Genomic DNA, 19,240 nt, shown 5'->3' with positions numbered 1-19,240 from the left:
TTTCCTTACTAAGGAACAGCTGTCTGTAAATGCTGATCTATTTGTAATCAAATAAGTTTATCTTGGAATACTAAATTCAGTTACAATAAAAACAAGTGGTTATCTATTACTTTTCAGAACCATGAAAGAAATAACTGGACAATTGTGATGTTCATGAAATTGTGCCCGTTTATTGCGCTTCACTGTGATAGTACTTAATCTATTTTAACTGTTCAATCTCAATGCTTTATAAAGCAAATATAGTCTCTTAATTTAAAAATAACGTTACAAATAAGTCAGGGCTTACAAAAAATGGTGAACTGGCAATCTTGGAAACTAAAGTCCTTTCTTTGTAAACAAAAGAACACAGGCAGATGGAATGCAAGCTTTTCTATATTGCCTCCACCCATGTGCAGGGTTGGTGAGAAGATAGCTCAATCTCCAGATGTATTCAATCTTTTGTCTGTCTGCTAAGATTGCCAGTATGCATACAGCCCAACTGTGGCAATGGCTTATTTATTCACCAGAGACTGGACCACGCCCACAAACCCATTTCAGTATCAGATGGTAATAACTAAATATCAGCAGCTTCTGGTAACAATTTTTAGTTACTATCAAATATGGCTAAATATAAACCAGTGGTAGGATTTTCAAAAGCCCTTAATGACTTAGGACCGTGGTCCTCAACGCGGTGCCCGCGGGCGCCATGACGCCCGCCGGGGCATTCGTGGACGCCCGCCGACAACCTGGGCCAGCCCCGCCCCCGGCGCACGGGAGGTACCGGCCCCAGGTGCGCGACACGCACCAGCGCTGGGTGCGCAGCGCTCGGGCGGCCCCAGCCCCAGAGCACATGCAGGCGCTCAGGCGCACGGTGCTCGAGTGGCGCCGGTGCCGGCCCCAGGCGTGTGGCTCGGGCGGCAGCGCCGGCCCCAGGCCCACGGCACAAGGCGCTTGGGCGGCCCCAGCCCCGGCCCTAGGGCACACGCCGGCGCCGGGTGCAAGGGCATCCCAGTCCCCTAGCGTGCCCCCGGACGCGCGGCCCCGCCCCCGGGTGCCCGGCGCGTGAGTGGCCCCACCTCCCGGGCGCCCAACGCATGACTGGCCCCACCTCCCGGGCGCCCGGGAGCCTCTGAAGGTTGGGGACCACTGACTTAGGAGCATAGTCACAGGAGAGTCAATAGAACTTGCCTTCCTGTGTCAGATGCTTCTGAAAAACCCAGCCTAGCAACCTATGTCTGTGTCTACACTGGCATGAATTTCCGGAAATGCTTAAAACGGAATACTATTCCATTTTCAGTTTTTCCAGAAAAGGAGCGTCTACATTGGCAGGCTGCTTTTCCGGAAAAGCCCTTTTCCCGGAAAAGCGTCTGTGGCCAATGTAGACGCGCTTTTCCAGAAAAGAGCCCCGATCGCCATTTTCGCGATCGGGGCTTTTTTCCGGAAAAGACCACTGGGCTGTCTACACTGGACATTTTCCGGAACAGTGTTCCGGAATAAAGACTTATGCCCGAGCGGGAGCAGAATAGTTTTTCCGGAATAGCGGCTGATTTTGTACAGTAGAGCATCGTTGCTTTTCCGGAAATTCAAGGGCCAGTGTAGACAGCTCGCAGCTTATTCCGGAAAAGCGGCTGATTTTCCGGAATAAGTGGCCCAGTGTAGACACAGCCAATAGGTGAAGGGCTGTATGTTCCACTACAAACCCTGACTCACTTAGTCTTCATTAAAGCACATTTCTTAGAACTGTTTGAAAAATGATCTTATCACCTATTTCTTTTAATAATGAGCACATTACATTAAAAGTGCTCAATTAGTTTGAATGCATTTTCCTAAGAAATGTTTAAAACAAATGGACTAAAAAATAAGGTCTGTATGCTTGGATTGTTAAAATTACTGACCAGATCAATAAGTTGCCGAGATGGATTTTTATTTCAAAGGGTACGAAGTATTACATGTGGATTTTTAAGAAGGGGGAGGGAAGAATTATGCGCCCAGCTATTACTTATGGGCCTGATCTTGCTTACTGTGTACATCCAAATTGTCCATCGAAGTTAATGGGAGACTTAGATTTGCAAGGAATACTGAACTGGGCTCTGTGTAGATATCTCGTAGGGAAAAAAGGTGTTGTAACTGATATGGTACAGGACTGGCACTCAAAACAGCTTGGCTACGTCTACACTGGCCCCTTTTCCGAAAGGGGCATGTTAATTTCACAGGTCGTAATAGGGAAATTCGCGGGGGATTTAAATATCCCCCGCGGCATTTAAATAAAAATGTCCACCGCTTTTTTCCGGCTTTTAGAAAATCCAGAAAAGAGCGTCTACACTGGCCCCGATCCTCCGGAAAAAAAGCCCTTTTCCGGAGGATCTTATTCCTACTTCAAAGTGAGTTTAATATGACTTTGTGAAAAGTAGGAATAAGATCCTCCGGAAAAGGGCTTTTTTTCCGGCGGATTGGGGCCAGTGTAGACGCTCTTTTCCGGCTTTTCTAAAAGCCGGAAAAAAGCGGCGGACATTTTTATTTAAATGCCGCGGGGGATATTTAAATCCCCCGCGGATTTCCCTATTATGACCTGTGAAATTAACATGCCCCTTTCGGAAAAGGGACCAGTGTAGACGAGCCCCTTGTGTGTAGATGGGAACATTTTCTAAGTGCTGTCTGTATTTTGTGTTTCTGATTAAATTATTTTTAAAATTTCTAAAATGCCTATCGTAAAAACATCTGGATTTGGATTGATATTCTTTTCATTAAAAACAGTGGGGTTTTATAATTTTTACACAATTAATAATTAAAATATTCCCCCTCCAGTGAATTAGGGATTTCAGCTATTCTTAGTGTTAAAAAAATATTATTCCCAAGGAAGGAAAGAATGAAGAAGGGTGGTTAAAATGGTGAAGGACAGACTGGGCTGCGTAAGAAATCTTTACACTCAGCCTTGAGTACAAGTAAGGGAGCATAAGGTAGAGGTTTCCATAGATGGAAAGTTATCTGCACCTTTTCCCTTCGGAAAGGACTTGTCTGTTTTCTCTTCTTAATTATTGTTCAATCGAAAATCATAAAAAGAACCAAAATATGGTATAACTATTGCAAATAATCAAAATGTTTAAAATTAAGCCAGAATGGCAGGATTTGTAGTAGTGTAAATAGCTACAGAAGGTTTTGGGCACTGGAAAATCAGAACCGCTGTGTTTCACCACAGTCAAAGAGGCAGAACTGAATTACTGTTTCAACATGTCACTGTTTGAGAGAGAAAATAATGCAGGTGCCATAAGAGTGTGAAGACTTTCTTTAGTTATTGGCTGATCTACACATGGATTTTAATATATGAAACTTCTTATCACAAAAAAAGCAAAAAGACTTATCAAGCATATATAAAACTAATATCACAGAAATTGCTCTAAAGGGAAAAAACAATATAGTACATTAAAAAACAAACTTGTAATAGACCATCCCACAGTAATCTCTTCAAAGAAGAAATTAATGGGTCTAATCTTGAGAACACTGAAGCATGTAACAGTGAGTTAATGGTGTGTGAGTAGTTCCACTTGACTTGCTGTACCCTTTTACTACTGAATTAATAGTTGATACTTAATTTCCAATATAATATCTTTCTACTATTAGCTATAGTCCACTGTCAATATCTGTCCTGAAATGAATTACACAGTGGAGCTATTCACATGAGTAAAATTATTCAGAGGCTTTAGTATTTGCAGGATCAGACTGTGATTACAAAAACTAATGGATCACATTTAGCTCTAAATTTTTTCACTTCTTGTTTTAAATTGTTGAGCTCTACTGGTGTGTGGTGTTTAACAACTACCCTATTCCAAACCACATGAGGCTGCAATTAATTTGTAAAACATTTCCGGTTAAAAGGCATTATGTAAATATATTATTCTATAATAAATTAATAAAATTCAAAGCATTAAAAAGACAATAAGAATAGCAACAGTGCCCAGAATAAAATGAAAGAAGCTCTGTCTTTATGCTTTACAGCATACACTAAATAATTGGAATCAGAAAAAAATATTTTGTTATGATATTATGCATATAGGTGCATTATGGAATTTATTCTGCCTTTGAAGTCGTGATTATAACTTTGCTACTGAGCTATGAAGACCAATAGAGCATTTTTATATGGCGGTATTTATTCTCCTTTGTAGACTTTCTTATGGGGAGTTCTCCTGAAAATCAATAAAGGAAAAGAAAAATGTTAGGACTATGAGTTTAATATGAATATGTGAAAAGGAGAATCAAATGGAAATAATAATCCCACACTTGACTAACACATGAAACAGATTTACCACCACCTTAGATTAAAAATGACCCATTGGAGATATAAATACAATAAAATAGTTAGGGTATGTCTACATTACCCCGCTAGTTCGAACTAGCGAGGTAGTGTAGACATACCCATACAGATTAATGAAACATTGTTTTTGATACTTCAGTTCCATGGTTTTAATTCAGGCCCATTTCTGTTAATAAGACTGTAAACCTCCAAAGCAATAATCAGACAAAGACATTTTAAAAAAAGATTTCGGAGGGAAAAGCAGCTAAATGGATTAACATCATATCAGCGTTTTCTAAGGGTCATAGTGAAATCTCCCTCAATAACGATTTGTAAATCAAGATGGGGGTGGGGGGGTTCTAAAGGATATGCTCTAGGAATTATTTTGGGGAAAAGTTCTATGGTCTGTGTTGTACAGGAAGTCAAGCTAAATGATGACAGTAGTTCCTTCTGGTCTTGGAATCTCTGAAATTAAATATCTGTCCTCTCAAGAAATACAGGTAGCTTAAGCTGTTCAATGATGGGGGGAGGGGGAAATCCTTAATAATTTGGCTTGCTACTACACGGTGAAGTATTTCTGATGCAACAAAACCCTTTTAATTAGAAATCCCATGCTACATGTACAAATTTATCAGAAAGATTCTAAGCTTTTTCTTGGTCAACAGACAAAGGGTGAGATACATCCTTAATGTAGGCAACTCCAGCTGCACCATAGTGAATAGGACTGGGTCTGTTTAAACCACTGTTAAAATTGGTCTAAAGTATTTAAATACTTGTGTTTTGCTTTAGATCTAATCGAGGATTTGTAGCCCTGTGTCTTTCAGATGGGAAAGGTCAGCACTGTGATTTCCAGGTCAGAACTGTTTGACAAGGATTTAGTACTATCCACAATTTGAGAAGTGCTATCAGGCTTTCTAGATGAAAGAAGTCACTGTAAAAAGAGGCTAAGGAGGCAAAATATAGAGAAAAAATGACTATGTGAAGAGGCTTACAGAGAATTGAAAATTCTGTGAATAAAAGGCATAATTGAATGAGCCTTCAGTTATCACATTGCAGAATTATTACAGTTCTGAAATGTAAATAGTAGAGCTCTCCGATACAGTTTCTTTGGAAAAGTCTATTATGAGCTTCTTTGAGACTTTCTAGGTAATATGGTCTCTTCTATATGCTAAAATGTAGATGAGTTTCTCTAGCTGTAGGACAATCAAGGGCATCAGAATGGATAAACAATAACACAAACAATCATTTTCTCTTTTTCCTGGGCTATAACAAGGCAGTTAGAATTGTAATATAATGTAAAAGAAGATTACATTGGTCTTCTCAGTTACGTGTTTCCTTTCATTGAGAACTAACAATATTAATAAGAACTTCATGGGAGTAACTGAGTTAGTCTGTACAGGATAAACTTAAAAACAACACATAGTATGGTAGCATTTTAAAGACTAACAAAACATGTAGATGGTATCAAGAACTTCAGAGGGGTAGCTGAGTTAGTCCTAGTTTACCCGGCATAGGCAAAGAAGTGGGGATTTAAATAATCCCCGCTTCATTAAAATAAACATGTCCGCCGCGCTGTGCCGATGATCAGCTGATCCGGCACAGCGCGGCAGTCTAGACACGGATCTGTCGGCTGGGAAAGCCTTTGCCGACCAATCCCTTATGCCTTGTGAAACGAGGTTTACAGGATCAGTCAGCAAAGGCTTCCCAAGCCAACAGATCCATGTCTAGACTGCCACGCTGTGCTGGATCAGCTGATTGTCGGCACAGTGCGGTGGCCATGTTTATTTTAATGAAGCAGAAATTATTTAAATCCCCGCTTCTTTGCCTATGCCGTCAATGGAGCCATGTAGTCTAGACATACCCTAACAGGATAAACTTAAAAAACAACAAATAGTCTACTAGCGCGTTAAAGACTAACAAAACATGTAGATGGTATCATGAGCTTTTCGTGGGCACCAACCACTTCTGAAGGAGTCTTTAAGGGCTCGTCTAGACTACCTGGGAATTTGCATATCTTCTTCTGATCTCACTTTCTAAACCAGAGCTTTTGAAAGTGAAAGCAGTTGGGACACAGTTTTATTTGCAACCCTTTTTCGAAAACCCGTTCTTCCTCCAAAAATGAGGTTTATGCAGCTTTTCAATAAGGGGGGAAGGGGCTAGCCAAAAAAAATGTATCCCAACTACTTTCACTTTTGAAAGCTCTGCTTTTGAAAGTGAGATTGGAAGAAGATATGCAAATTCCCACGGAATTTGCATATCCTGTTTTGAAACTTTAGCGTAGTCTAGACGAACCCTAAGGTGCTACTAGACTATTTGTTGTTTTTTAAGTTTTACTATTAATAAGAGTTCTGCGTTGGTTATTCAAACTACATCTTTTATCATCTGTCTCATGATTAGCCCATCTTCTAAATAAGTCGAAGCACCCAATCCTGCTCCAACAAAAGTAAATAAGAAAAGACTTTATTGGGGTTGAATAGGTCTCCTCCTGACTAAAATCACTAATGGCATTCTTTTTTTAATGTCAAAAATTATAAACATTTCTATCAATTCTGCAACTGGTCATATTTAAAGTATCATTAAATTGTTAAATTTTCATAAAATTACAAAATTCATAAAATATTGACCTCCTCTGGCAAGTAGCTCAAGAAACTCCAAAGTTCAAATCAGTCACTCCTGAAGAATAATGCATAGAGCTCTGCAAATCCACAGATATCCACATCTGAGAATGCAGATAACCATGGACCAATTTTTCCAATAGCAGATGGATTCAGACCCAAATTTTATATCAAAAGCCCTGAAAATCTGTGATATTTGCTTTATAACCATGGATATTGGCATCTATGGATATGGCTATCCATAGATCATTTTGCAGATCACACATGGATATAAGTTTTGTATCCATGCAGAGTTCTAATAATGTAGACTACCATTCACAGCCAAGAATTTCGGAACTTTGCATATTACTGATACACAGAATAAGAGAAATTCTCTACTAAATCCGGTCTCTGAGAAATTAACTACTAAATCCAAGTACTAGTATCTTGAGGGAAATGAAGGATTGCATAGAAACATGTATGGATGCAAACTTTCATTTTTGAACTCTCATTCTGGACTATCATCACTGAATGATACCATGTAAACTGAGAGATATGTCAGTTACATTACTTAGCACTAATATTTGTGTTCTAAATGGTTTACAAATGTTAACTCATGGTGTATATGGTTATTTAAAGAAGTATTCTATTCTTTACGGAGTCTCCAGGAATGTTGAATTCAACCCTAATCTGATATTCTTTTAATCACCTAATAATATGGTCCTGATCCTGAAGGAATTTACACGTGCTGAAATATAATTCCTGTGAGTAATTCCATTAACATCAATGGATTATTTGCAGTATATAAAGTTAAACACCTGTACAAGTGAGATGGCACCAAGATGTCCTAACCTGCAAAGACTGGAAAGCTAAGTAGAAAGCTCTTGGAACCTTTGTAAAAGCCCTAAAGCTGTCTGGAAAAGCTCAAAGAACACATATAGAAAATGCATCATATCAGACTCCTTTGCTTCAAGCAATGATTTATCTTTGAATTAGTGCAAGCAAAAACAGATTATTTGTCCTTCTATCAGGTAGGTGGGAACAACAGAAGCAATGACCTCCTACGTCTGTGTGCCCTCCTTTTCTTCAAGCATAACAGGTTAGATGAACTTCCATGAAGGATGGTCAAAGTGTAATTAATACCGCCTCAACAAAGGGAGGTTCCTTTCGGTTGTAGTTTTCTATGATTCTGTGTGAGCATAGTCCTTCTTCCTTCCCTTCTCAGGAACTGTTGTAATGTTTATCATACAATTCACCTTGGCTGGGTATGGTGGCTTTATATATTATGGTGAGATGAAAAGCAAATCATCAATAAATGTGGATATCCTCTCTTTGTGGTGTCCCTGCTGGAGCACAAGGTTTAGGGCGGAGGGTAGAGGGGTTAGTATGTGTGTGGCAGTGAGGGGATGATCTAAGTATCTGAAACCCTTCCAAAGGTTAAAGTAAGAGTTAACTCTTCCCCACCCTCTTTCCTCCTTGGGAATTGAGGGAAATTACAGCCCACCCAGACTAAATGACAGCTTGCTTGAAATAATGATAGGCGTGTGTGCAGAAGAATCACAGTCACGTGGACAAAGGAAGGAAGGTAGGTTTTGTTTTTCATTTTCTTGTGTCTGGGTAAATTCTCCTTGCTCAGAGAAGAGAGGCAGAATCTCCCCAACTTCCCCATGCACCAGACTCTCTAAGTCAAATGTCACGGAAAACCTCCTTCAGAGATTTCCTTGCTGTAAATACAGGAAGCAGTAAGTCACTGTAAAACACGGGCTTGCTAATTTTTTCCCGTTAAACAGAGCAATTCATCCTTTTTGCTGGTTGCACAACCCCAGCCAAGTGAGATATACCATGTGTTTTACAGCACTCTGAAGAGAGGATCACTTCTAAAAGCCCCCAACAACTTCCTATCCTCGTTAAAAGACATAAATCTGTCTCATCCACTTAAAAATACACAAATTGCAATTAAGGTAGGGTAAGCACATTGGGGAACATGAGGTAAGCAAAGCTTAGTCAACCCCGATCAGTTGTGAAATGTCATAATTAAATATCCTAGATAGATACAGTAACGCTGTGACTTTAAATGATTCAAAGGAAAGCTTGTGTTTTTCTTATACAAACATTTTCTTCCAGTCTCTCTCCTCCCCTCGCTCCTTCCTCTCTCTCTCTCTCCTACCTCCCTTAGTCCCTCTCTCTCATTCTTTTTCTCCTCCCCCTCTGTCCCTCTCTCTTCCTCCCCCCACCCCCCTAGTTTCTCTCTATGTCTGATTAAATGAGAAGGAAGTGTGGGAGTGGTGGTTTTGAAGCTCTCCCTTTAAGAGGCAGCCTGCAGTGACGAATTGTTGAAATTGCCATTGCAGGATGGCATTCCGCTATAAATTCATTGTTCCACCTCCTCTCATCTTCACATTTCTCTCCCTTCTCCTCTTGTTCACATCGACAGACTGGGGATAACAACCAAAATTAGCAAGGGAGAAGTTGTTTTACAAAACCCAGGGCATTTTTTTACCATCTCACCGGAGACGATCGAGCCTTTTTTTTTTTTTTTTTTTGGCGTGTGTGCTTCTTCTCCTCTCTCCAGACAAAAGGGGGCAAAGGAAGGCAAGGCAATCACCGGAGCGTATGAAAGTGCCGATCTGTACCGGATCCCCCTGCCTCTGCTGCTGATGCCGCGACTACAAGTCAGAAGTGGAGGAAGAGTGGAAAGTGCTCAAACTTCTCTGCCCGCCGGGTCTGAGCCTCACTTGTTTGCCTCCTGAGCGGCAGCTGTTTTAAGGTTGTGGTGTTCTCCTTCCATGTGCTCCTGACTCTCCCCTGCAGAGACACGCAAAGTTCACACGCGAGCTGCCTTTGTTGACATTTTTTTTTTATTTCCTCCCACTTGCTTCCACCTCGGGAGGTATTTTCCCCTTCCTCTTAAGCGCCTGTGTTGATCTCCACCGGGTGACTTTTTTTTTTTTTTTTGTAAGAGAGACAAATATGGTCCTGAAGTTTCTTTCCCTGCTGCTGGCTGCAGAGTTGCACTTTGCTGCTGCCAAGACCGGAGCTCCAACAGCAACAACAGCAGCAGCACCTGCTTATGATAAAACCCAGCCACCTCCCGGAGCAGCAGCAGCCGCCCCGCATCCTGGTCCCCTGCAGCTGCCCCGCACCAGCGGCCTGGTGCAGAACATTGACCAGATCTACTCCGGGGGAGGCAAGGTGGGCTACCTCCTCTACGCGGGCGGCAGCAGGTTCCTCTTGGACCTGGAGCGAGACGAGCTGGTGGGTCCGCAAGCCCCTTGGCACCACGGCGGGCGGCAGCATCCCCGCCAAGCCTGGTCCCGCTGCTATTACCGGGGCACGGTGGACGCCAGCCCCCAGTCCCTGGCCGTGTTTAACCTTTGCGGGGGGCTGGATGGCTACTTCGCGGTCAAACACGCCCGCTACACGGTGAAGCCCTTGCACAGGGCTCCGGGGGCGGCCCCGCAGCCGATCTACGGGTCCGGCTCCGCCCGGCTCCCGCACCTCTTCCGCAGGGACCACTTCAGCTTCCAGACGGTGCCCCCGCGCCCCAGCTGCGAGACGCGCGGCTCCGCTCCGGCCCTGCCGCTGGAGGGCGATGGCGGGCCGCAAGGGGGCCAGCAGCGCCCCGCGGCCCCGAGCCAGCTGGCCCCCCGCGCGGCTCTAGCTCCCCCGGGCCGCGGCGGGCGCAGGAGCAGGCGCTCCATCTCCAAAGCCCGCCAGGTGGAGCTGCTGCTGGTGGCCGACAGCTCCATGGCCAAGAAGTACGGCAAGGGCCTGCAGCACTACCTGCTGACCCTGGCCACCATCGCCTCCCGCCTCTACGGGCACGCCAGCATCGAGAACCCCATCCGGCTGGCCGTGGTGAAGGTGGTGGAGCTGGGCGACAAGGAGAAGGGGCTGGAGGTGAACAAGAACGCGGCCACCACGCTGAAGAACTTCTGCAAGTGGCAGCACCAGCACAACCCGCTGGAGGACGAGCACGAGGAGCACTACGACGCCGCCATCCTCTTCACCCGGGAGGTAGGTGGCCTGAGGTCAGGGCAGCCCTTGGCCTCAGCACAATGAGGCCACAGCAAGCAGGGACAGTGATGTGTAGAGTCAGAGATTCCAAGGCCAGGCTGATCATCCAGTTGTGATCATCCAGTCTGACCCTCCAGAGGCTAGAGAACTTTTGTCCCACCCCCAAATAATCCCTACAGTCTCTGTTAGAAAAAAAAAACATACAATCTTGATTTCAAAATTTTGAGGGCTGGAGAATCCATCATGGCGCTTGTACATTGCTTCAGTAGTATCTCCTTTCTTCCCTGGCCTGTTTTTTTCCTCCTTCCTCTGTTCTTTTGCTTTCTTTGATAGCCAATTCTGCAGCCCCCATACCTCCTCTGCAGGATTGGTGTCAAACCTTCACTTCTTCTGGCACATAGGTCACTGATCGGTACGGCAACAAGGACAATTGCAAACCTTGGTCGTATGGGGGTTCTACCATCATTTCCTGACTAGTTGCTCAGCTCACAGTACCACAGAATCATCATGATTACAAAAATAAACAACAAACCAAACTTTCACAGCTTATGAGTAGTGCTAGTTGAACCTGGGTGTAATAAGTGCAGGTGCTTTGCAAGTTTCTCTGATGCATCTGGCAGTGCACTGCCTCCCTGGACTGCAGCAGCCCATGTTTATTCCGGAGTGGAGCCTCTCTTGAATAGTTTCTGTAAGTATTTAGGGATTTGTATGATCACAATACATGGCTACTAGAGACTAGCCCTACATCACCAAATGTATCTCCACTTGAAAGATTATATTGCTGTCATAGTCTGTTTCACATACATTTGTTAACAGTAGTGCATCTTCCATCATTTGTGTATTCAAGTTGGATCTCCCTGGTCCAGCACACTGCGGACCTGACCAGTCCTGAATGAGAAAGTTTACTGGGCCAATGGAGGTCATTTCCTGCCACTTCCACTGCTGCCTGCCACCTGCTCCTGCTAGCCCTCAGCAACCAGCATCCAGTCCTGACCTGGCTTCCCTTATAGCAAGTGTCTAGGTTCCACTGTCAGCCTCAGCTGCTACCCAGGTCACTTGAGTTCCCAGCTGGCCCCCACTCCCAGCCACCAGGGCTCCGTAGTCTGGGGGCTCTCTGGTCCAGCAACATCCCTGGTCTGGCAGGAGAATCCTGAACCAGAGAGTTTCAACCTGTAATCACATTAAAGAAGAAACAACACATATTGACCAAATTAATCCAACAACAAATTTGACCTATTGAGATTAGGAAAACAGAATGAATAACACCTTAAGGAGATATGACTTCCCAATTTAGCTGATGTGATTTGATATAGTATTTCCAGCATGAAATTAAAATAGCACTAGATCTGGAGTAATACAGCACTTATGGTACAAGAATAAGACTTAATTATAAAACATGTAAACAAAGCCACACTAACTGAGTGCAGCTCGGTTTATGGATGAGCGGGTAATACGCAGCTCTCCATACGGTGAAAAATTGGTCTCCTAATCCATTAAAGGCCCAATCCCTGCTCCTGTGGACATGTACTATAGTTTATACAATGATCTTCTTCTGTAAGAGTATCTCAGTGGGGTTTTTTTTTTCTTTCCTAAGTAAGAAATTAACTACAGGAGTTTCTGTAAGTTTGAATTGTCTTGTTTTGCTACCTCTCAGAAGGCTGCCAAAAAATTCTTTGGATGGTTTGTGGAAAGAGTTGCTCCAGAGGAAAGGGGAACAAAAAAGCCTGTCTTACTTTTATAGCCTGAAATACTTGAAATATAAGGCTCCATCTCTGTCATCCCAAAGTTATACAGAAGGCACTTTCTCATGGCAGTTCAAACCCATCCATCCTGTTTATTAAAAGCTGTATCAAATCTCATTTTAAGAGTCATCTTGCTAATGAAAATCTGAAGGAGAGGAAACTACCAGATTGTATCAGACTGCTCTTGCTTTTGATTGTAGACATCAATGTTGAATAGCAATTCTGGGCCAAATCCTGTCACTTGTACATTTCTCTGCAAGTACTACCATTGATTTCAGTGGAATTCATGCTGCTCTCACATAAGGGGCATAGATTGTGGCCCTAAACTTTGGGAAACACTGCATTACATATTTTACTCTGTAGATTACTCGTGTGCAAAGGGATTAATGGTGGTAGAATCTGATCTTAAAACATTTATTTTAGGTGAAAATTTCACAGCAAAGAGCAAAATACCATAATTTCTGCAGTTTCAGATTGATCTTACTGATTATAGTAATAACATACATATGACACATTAGCCTTCATCTAGAAAAATAATTTGCACTATTACTAAACAAGCAGAAATATGTTCCAAGAAAAATCATTGGTTGTGGTTTGCATGGTATTTGCTTTTCACACAATTATTTGACATATCCTCAGTTGACATAAATCAGCGTACCTCAATTCAACTTAATAAATTCCTTCACTGATTTGTACCAGCTGAGGATCTGGCCCTGTATTTTAAAGTTGTGGGGTTTGCCTTAGAGGTATATTTAGCTTAATGAAAAAAATGGTATTTTCTTACTATGTGCATTCCTGGACTGTTTTTGAAGAGAATGTGCTGAGATATATACTATTTCCATGTGATGGCGTTGGAAGGTTCAGAATGAATCTCAGTTAGCTCTCACAATGTAAACATGAAACAGAGTTAAAGGATCAACAATCAGAAAAGACACAGCTTTTAGAAAATAATTCTTTTTTAACCCCGAAAAAAGAGTCCCCCCTCCGGTTTTGTTTTTCAATGAGAAGAAGCATCAATTGGCATGAGGCTCCAACTTTTACAACTGTGTTTTGAATGTATGAAGTAGGTTGCTTAGCAACTAGACGCCAAGCTATGGCTCCATGTTTTCATGGGCTCTGAATGCTGCTGTGCTAAGTGTTTGTACATCCAGATGTCTTCTTCTAAATGGCTTGTTTTTCAGGCCTGGAGAAAATGTGTGAGATACATTTTCCATCTGTTTATTAGCCTAGGTCACCTTGAACTTTGCGTCTGTGTATCAACAGAATAATATTGGCAATTCATCTGTCAAACTAACACATTTCACAAACTTTAAGTAACTCATTACGCATCATCAGTGTGTACGCTAAGCATACATATTACTATATAGCTCTCTAGCATAACACTTAGCTTAATTCTGGAAGGACTTTTGCATCAGAACTCATATTTATACACACAGCAAAGTCTTTTAAAGACACACCAATCTTGCTTGAGCATGAAAGTGCATTGCTTGAGCATGAATGTCTTTTCCTTGTTCTTGTCTTTATAATGAAAAGACAAATTAACACACAAAATGTTCATAGTACTGAGTGCAGTGAGGGCTTTCCCTAGATGGAGCATTAGTACAAGTAATAATATTAGTATTTATATTAGAGGTAGTGTCTATGCAATCTTTTTTTAAGTAGAACTCCTATTGAGTCCTGATTTAGAAAAAAAAAACAATTGACCAATAATAGGTGATCTGTTATCTGTATTTAATTTGTTAAGTGCTTCAAAATTACCCGTGCTGCATAATATGAGATCAATATATAATCTGCAAGGGACAAGGGAACTCCTGATAACATAAACAAATTGCCAAGTTTTGAAAGGTATTTGGACATATCAGTAGAATTTTCAAAGGCATCTAAGCACCTAGCATTCATGGGTATTTAAAATCTGGCCTAAAATTTTGAATGAAAATTCTTCTTAACCTGGATCCAAAGTATGCATTGATATCAACAAGTGCTTCTCCTGAATAAGGATTCCAAAGTCAGACCCATTAGTTGCAATTAATCCTAACTCTTGTATAACAAATTCAATGATTTACTCATCTTATAACCATTATGGAAAAGAGGGATGTAAAATCCTGTTTAATTGGTTAGCCAGTTAAACGTATTGTTTAACGAGTTAACTGATTAAAGGAGGGATGGGGGGGCCCGGGCCCTGTCTACAGCCCAGCTGGAGTAGCCCCTGTCTGTGGTGGGCCCTGGAGAGCTGGAGCAGTCCTCTGTCCGCAGCAGGTGGGGAGCTGTTCCAGCCACTACTAATTAACCAGAACTGTTAAGCATCACCTGTTATGGGTGATGCTAACTGGTTAACTGGTGAACCTTTCACATCACTAATGGAAAAGTGCTACAGAATTTAACAGAGGTTAAATTTTCAACCATTAGCTTCTGTAGAAATGTGATAGACATCTACAGAATTTCATAAAGAAAAATACCCTTTCTAAAGGCCTGGTTCTGCCACCAATGCTCATTATGAGAGAACCACATATCTATAGGATATGTGTATTCTATAGAATGATTAAAAAATTGAACAGGTGATAATTTTCCTTTAAATTCTATAGGACTTTTCATTAGGGAAGATGAATACATTCTCCATAGATCCATTATTTTGTTTGCTTTGTGGCTGGGTGTCTGACTATGGTTCTAAAATTCTGGGCCAAATTCATCCACTGTGTAGTTCATTGACTTTAGTGGAGTTACACCAAAGATGAATTTAGTCTATTTTGCTTAAATATGTTTTGTTTATGTCCAACTCTTTGATACTGGAAGCTATTTATTTGCTGTTCTCTTCACTGCTTATTAATACTAACAGTAAATTTCAGACTGTTTGTCACAAATAAATAAATAAATGAGAGCTGTAGCTTCCAAACTGTACTTAACTTACACCGCTGTTTTCTTTGATTAAGTCTTCTCATCAAGTACCCAATAAAATCATGCCAAATTAATGAATGTGAACTTGCACTGTTCTGCCCTGCCCCTATATTGGCTTGCAAGTCAGGGAGCAGCAATACCTGGCCTAAGGAGAACCCAACAAGTGGGTGTTGGTAACTAGCTGATGCAGGCAAGCAGCAGCTAATGGCTCTCATTTGCAGTTGGAAGATATAAGTAAGGACATAGATCTATAAGTAAAGGGGACACAGGAAAGAAAAACACTTTCCTGAGCATCGGTGGCAGTCTCCAACAGGGCTTTGAGCTACTTGGGTGGTAGAGGATCCTGCAGTACCAGTCCAGTTCAGAACTATCTCTTTTGTCTCTTGTCACTATTTCTTGCCATTGTTAAGTAGAGGAATAAAAGAGCCTGTTCTGAAGGCTAACACAGAATTAGGTGTGGCTGATTTTTGTTTGTTTGTTTCCCAAGCTGTGGATGGGCCCACCATCTTACAGCCTCCATATCAGGGAGGCATTGACAGCCAACAGCCTCCTCATCCCACCCCCAAAAAAACACCCTGATTCTGTCAGCCCCTGCTCCAAGTTGCAATACCACTCACTCAGATTTGGTCAGTCAGAACAGTTTTGGTAATCAGGCCAAACCTAAATGAGGGGTGGTGTGGCCTGACACTTGTGCCCTCCACTTCTCCCACAACCAATAAACCAAGCAGAAGTTTTTCTGCACACTTTCTCCTGCCCTGAAAATGTGACCACTCTTCCACTCCCAGTTGAGATCCTCTTTTCCAGGGGATAGCATTGTTAGGAGTGTATTGTTAAGAGTTTATAAGTGGGAAGCAACACAGTGAAGTTTTGCCAGGGGCAGCAGTTGTCTTGTATATCGTATGCCCATGTAGTTTAAGGAGAGGGCAATTTCCATACTTCATAAGGTCCCAAAATAATTTAATCTGATCCTGTGTAAAATTCTCCCAACCTATATCAATCATGACTGAAGCTAAACTTGAATGCAAGCTCCCAGAGGTGGACTACTGAAAACATCTGGACAAAATCCCATTTTCTTCCTTTCCTGTCATTCCAGCCTGAATCATGGGAAAACTAAAATAGATCTCACAACAAATACATGCAACCCAAAACATAAAAATTCTTTCATAAGTACTGGTCAGCATAGTCAATGATAGTACCTCATGCTTGGCTTTAAAAAAAAGTTCACATTAAAGCCAGAGACCAGTCCTGCCCTTTTCCACTTAGCAATTATATGGGTCCTTGCTTGTGTGATTAAGTTAAACTATCAAAATGACAGTGTTGTTAAAATTTAACAGCAAGTGTTGGATTATCTCAGTTCAGTGGATGATAATGTCGTTGAGGGGAGATGATGCTTTCTTGTCTCTCTCTTTTTTTTTAATTGTACATCCTCCAAATTACATTGCTTTGTTAGTAAGCCAGAGGTCACTCTGTCTGTGCCAATTGCCAGCAATATATTGTTATCGGGTTGTGGGATTGCCAGATGGTTTCAACAAAAATACCTGACACACTTGACATTACATCACCATCTACATTACCTCTTATTTAGAAAACACTGGACATTTAAATTTTCTCATTTATATTTTCTCACTTTGTTTCCCGAACAGAAAGCTCAAATACTGGACTGTCCGGTTCAAAACTGGACACCTGGCAATTCTGTAAATTTAATGTCTAGTGTAACTGATCTTTAAATTACTAAAGGAATTACATTTGCTATCACTCTTGCAAAGCTGATAGAAATGTAGCCGTGTTAGTCTGGGGTAGCTGAAGCAAAATGCAGGACAATGTAGCACTTTAAAGACTAACAAGATGGTTTATTAGATGATGAGCTTTCGTGGGCCAGACCCACTTCCTAAGATCAAATATATGGTTGTGACTATTTTCTTCCACTATTTGATCTGAGGAAGTGAGTCTGGCCCACGAAAGCTCATCATCTAATAAACCATCTTGTTAGTCTTTAAAGTGCTACATTGTCCTGCATTTTGCTTCTTGCAAAACTGTTCCACTGACCTTAATATAAATATAATATGTTGTGTGTAAGAAATGTCATGGGAAATTTTGGGTGTGTAAGTAAATGTGAGGAAATCATTGCACCATTTCACAATATTTGTGTTGATTTTCCCCCACCCCAAAAAGGCTACGCCTAAGGCAGTTGTTCACAGACTTCTAATTGTCTGACAAATTAGCAATTTGGTGGTGCAAGGCACTTTTTTCTTGGTATGTCCAAAAGCCCCTTTCAAATGCTTTTAAAATTCTTGTATAGTTCTAATCTGCACTATGAAGAATTAAGTGTATTTGCTAAAACTGAAGAGCAAAGTTTATGAATGGAAGAAATGTAGCGATATGTTGAACTTCTTGCTCAATGTATATAGTTATATTTTAAGGCACTATATAATGTCAGAGATCAAAATTTACATTTGTTACAGGTCAGTTCATTCCATTACTAAGATGTACAACTAGAAACAACGATTTTTAAGTGAAATTAGTTACCAGTTTCAATAGGGACACTTCAGTTCTCTTCATTCACAACAATGCCATATGTAGACAAAAGACCAGACTGTCTTGATGCACTTCAAGAATGCTGAGAACTTGGCCTTTAATGAGCTGTCTAACTACTGATCTTACAATGTACAGATCAGTCTTCCTAAATCATTTCTTTGCCAAGCCTGTAGGATTACTATCTATTGTCTCCTCTGTAGCGAATTCATTTCCTATTGATACATCATTTTGAAACTACTGTAATCTAGATCAAAGGATAGATTAAAGTCTTTCTTTAGAAACAGCAAGAAATGTTTATTCTTGGAAGTTTCCACCAAGTGAGCTTGGTGATAATTAAGTAAGCAAAAGCTCAGATGAAAGTAGACAGATACGAATGGGCATCTAACTCTTTAAATGAAAACTACTCATTATGCGGAAGTAATACTTGGAAACTAACTAAAAGTATTATATGGGCCCAAGCTTTCTTAGTGATTTGGAAGCAGTTTGAAAAATTGAGCAAGCCTGTAGATTTATTAGATTGCATCAATACATCAGGGTCTGATTTTAAGGAAGAATACTTTGCAGGTGCAATAAACACCTCAATATACTCCCAGCAACATTAGGAGGGTCTGAGGTTCTATCTGAAATTTCTCAGGGAACTAAAAATGTTATTGATACATACAGCTACATATCAGTAGTCAATGGGACCAATGGTGGGTATACATCAGGATAGAATTTGTCCTAAAAAATCAATCTACAGAAGAATAACCAGGCTATGTTTTTAAGTCTTTGCAATTGAAAAAAGATCAAGCAACTAGAGAATGAGTAGTGAGTTAAAGTAAAGAGTAAGAGAGCAATGTAATTACAGAACAGTTGTTTCAGAATTGGTAGGCTTAACAAGTGCATAGTGTACAAAAGTCACTGTAAAATAAGTTACATAGGTCAAGACTGAACAGTCATGGAAAGGAAGCATAACTGAGATTGTGAACTGAGACCAGCATGGGAATGCATGTCTAAAAGTTTGCCTAAGTTAGCGTTGCTAATGATAGCATTAGCTTAAGTAAAAAAATGCATCCAGGCACAGATACCCAAGATTGAAAAACAGGATAAACCATTGCTGGTTGTATGTAAATTTGAATCTCTAAAATCCAGCCAGCTCGTGTCTGATTTTAGTTACAGCCATTGTAGAAAAGAACCCCTCCTCCGCCGCCACA

The 19,240-nt window shown here is 41.3% G+C and overlaps 1 protein-coding gene across 2 annotated transcripts in view; it reads left to right on the top strand.

The window, feature by feature from the left end:
* Positions 1-9,060: 9,060 nt before the first annotated feature.
* Positions 9,061-19,240, top strand: part of ADAMTS5 (ADAM metallopeptidase with thrombospondin type 1 motif 5) — a 58,233-nt gene continuing 48,053 nt past the window's right edge. Inside the window, exon 1 of one of the 2 annotated variants that reach the window (XM_075910300.2) lies at positions 9,061-10,878. In XM_075910300.2, the coding sequence (XP_075766415.1) occupies positions 9,832-10,878 (1,047 nt within the window). In that variant the 5' untranslated portion in view covers positions 9,061-9,831. The remainder of the gene's footprint in view (positions 10,879-19,240) is intronic. The other variant, XM_006128832.4, reaches the window with a different exon arrangement.

The sequence above is a fragment of the Pelodiscus sinensis genome, chromosome 1 (genome assembly GCF_052426305.1).
Source record: "Pelodiscus sinensis isolate ZL-2025 chromosome 1, ASM5242630v1, whole genome shotgun sequence".
NCBI lineage: Eukaryota > Metazoa > Chordata > Testudines > Trionychidae > Pelodiscus > Pelodiscus sinensis.
Note: the sequence above shows the minus strand (reverse complement) of the source record. Positions and strands in the feature narration are given on the sequence as shown.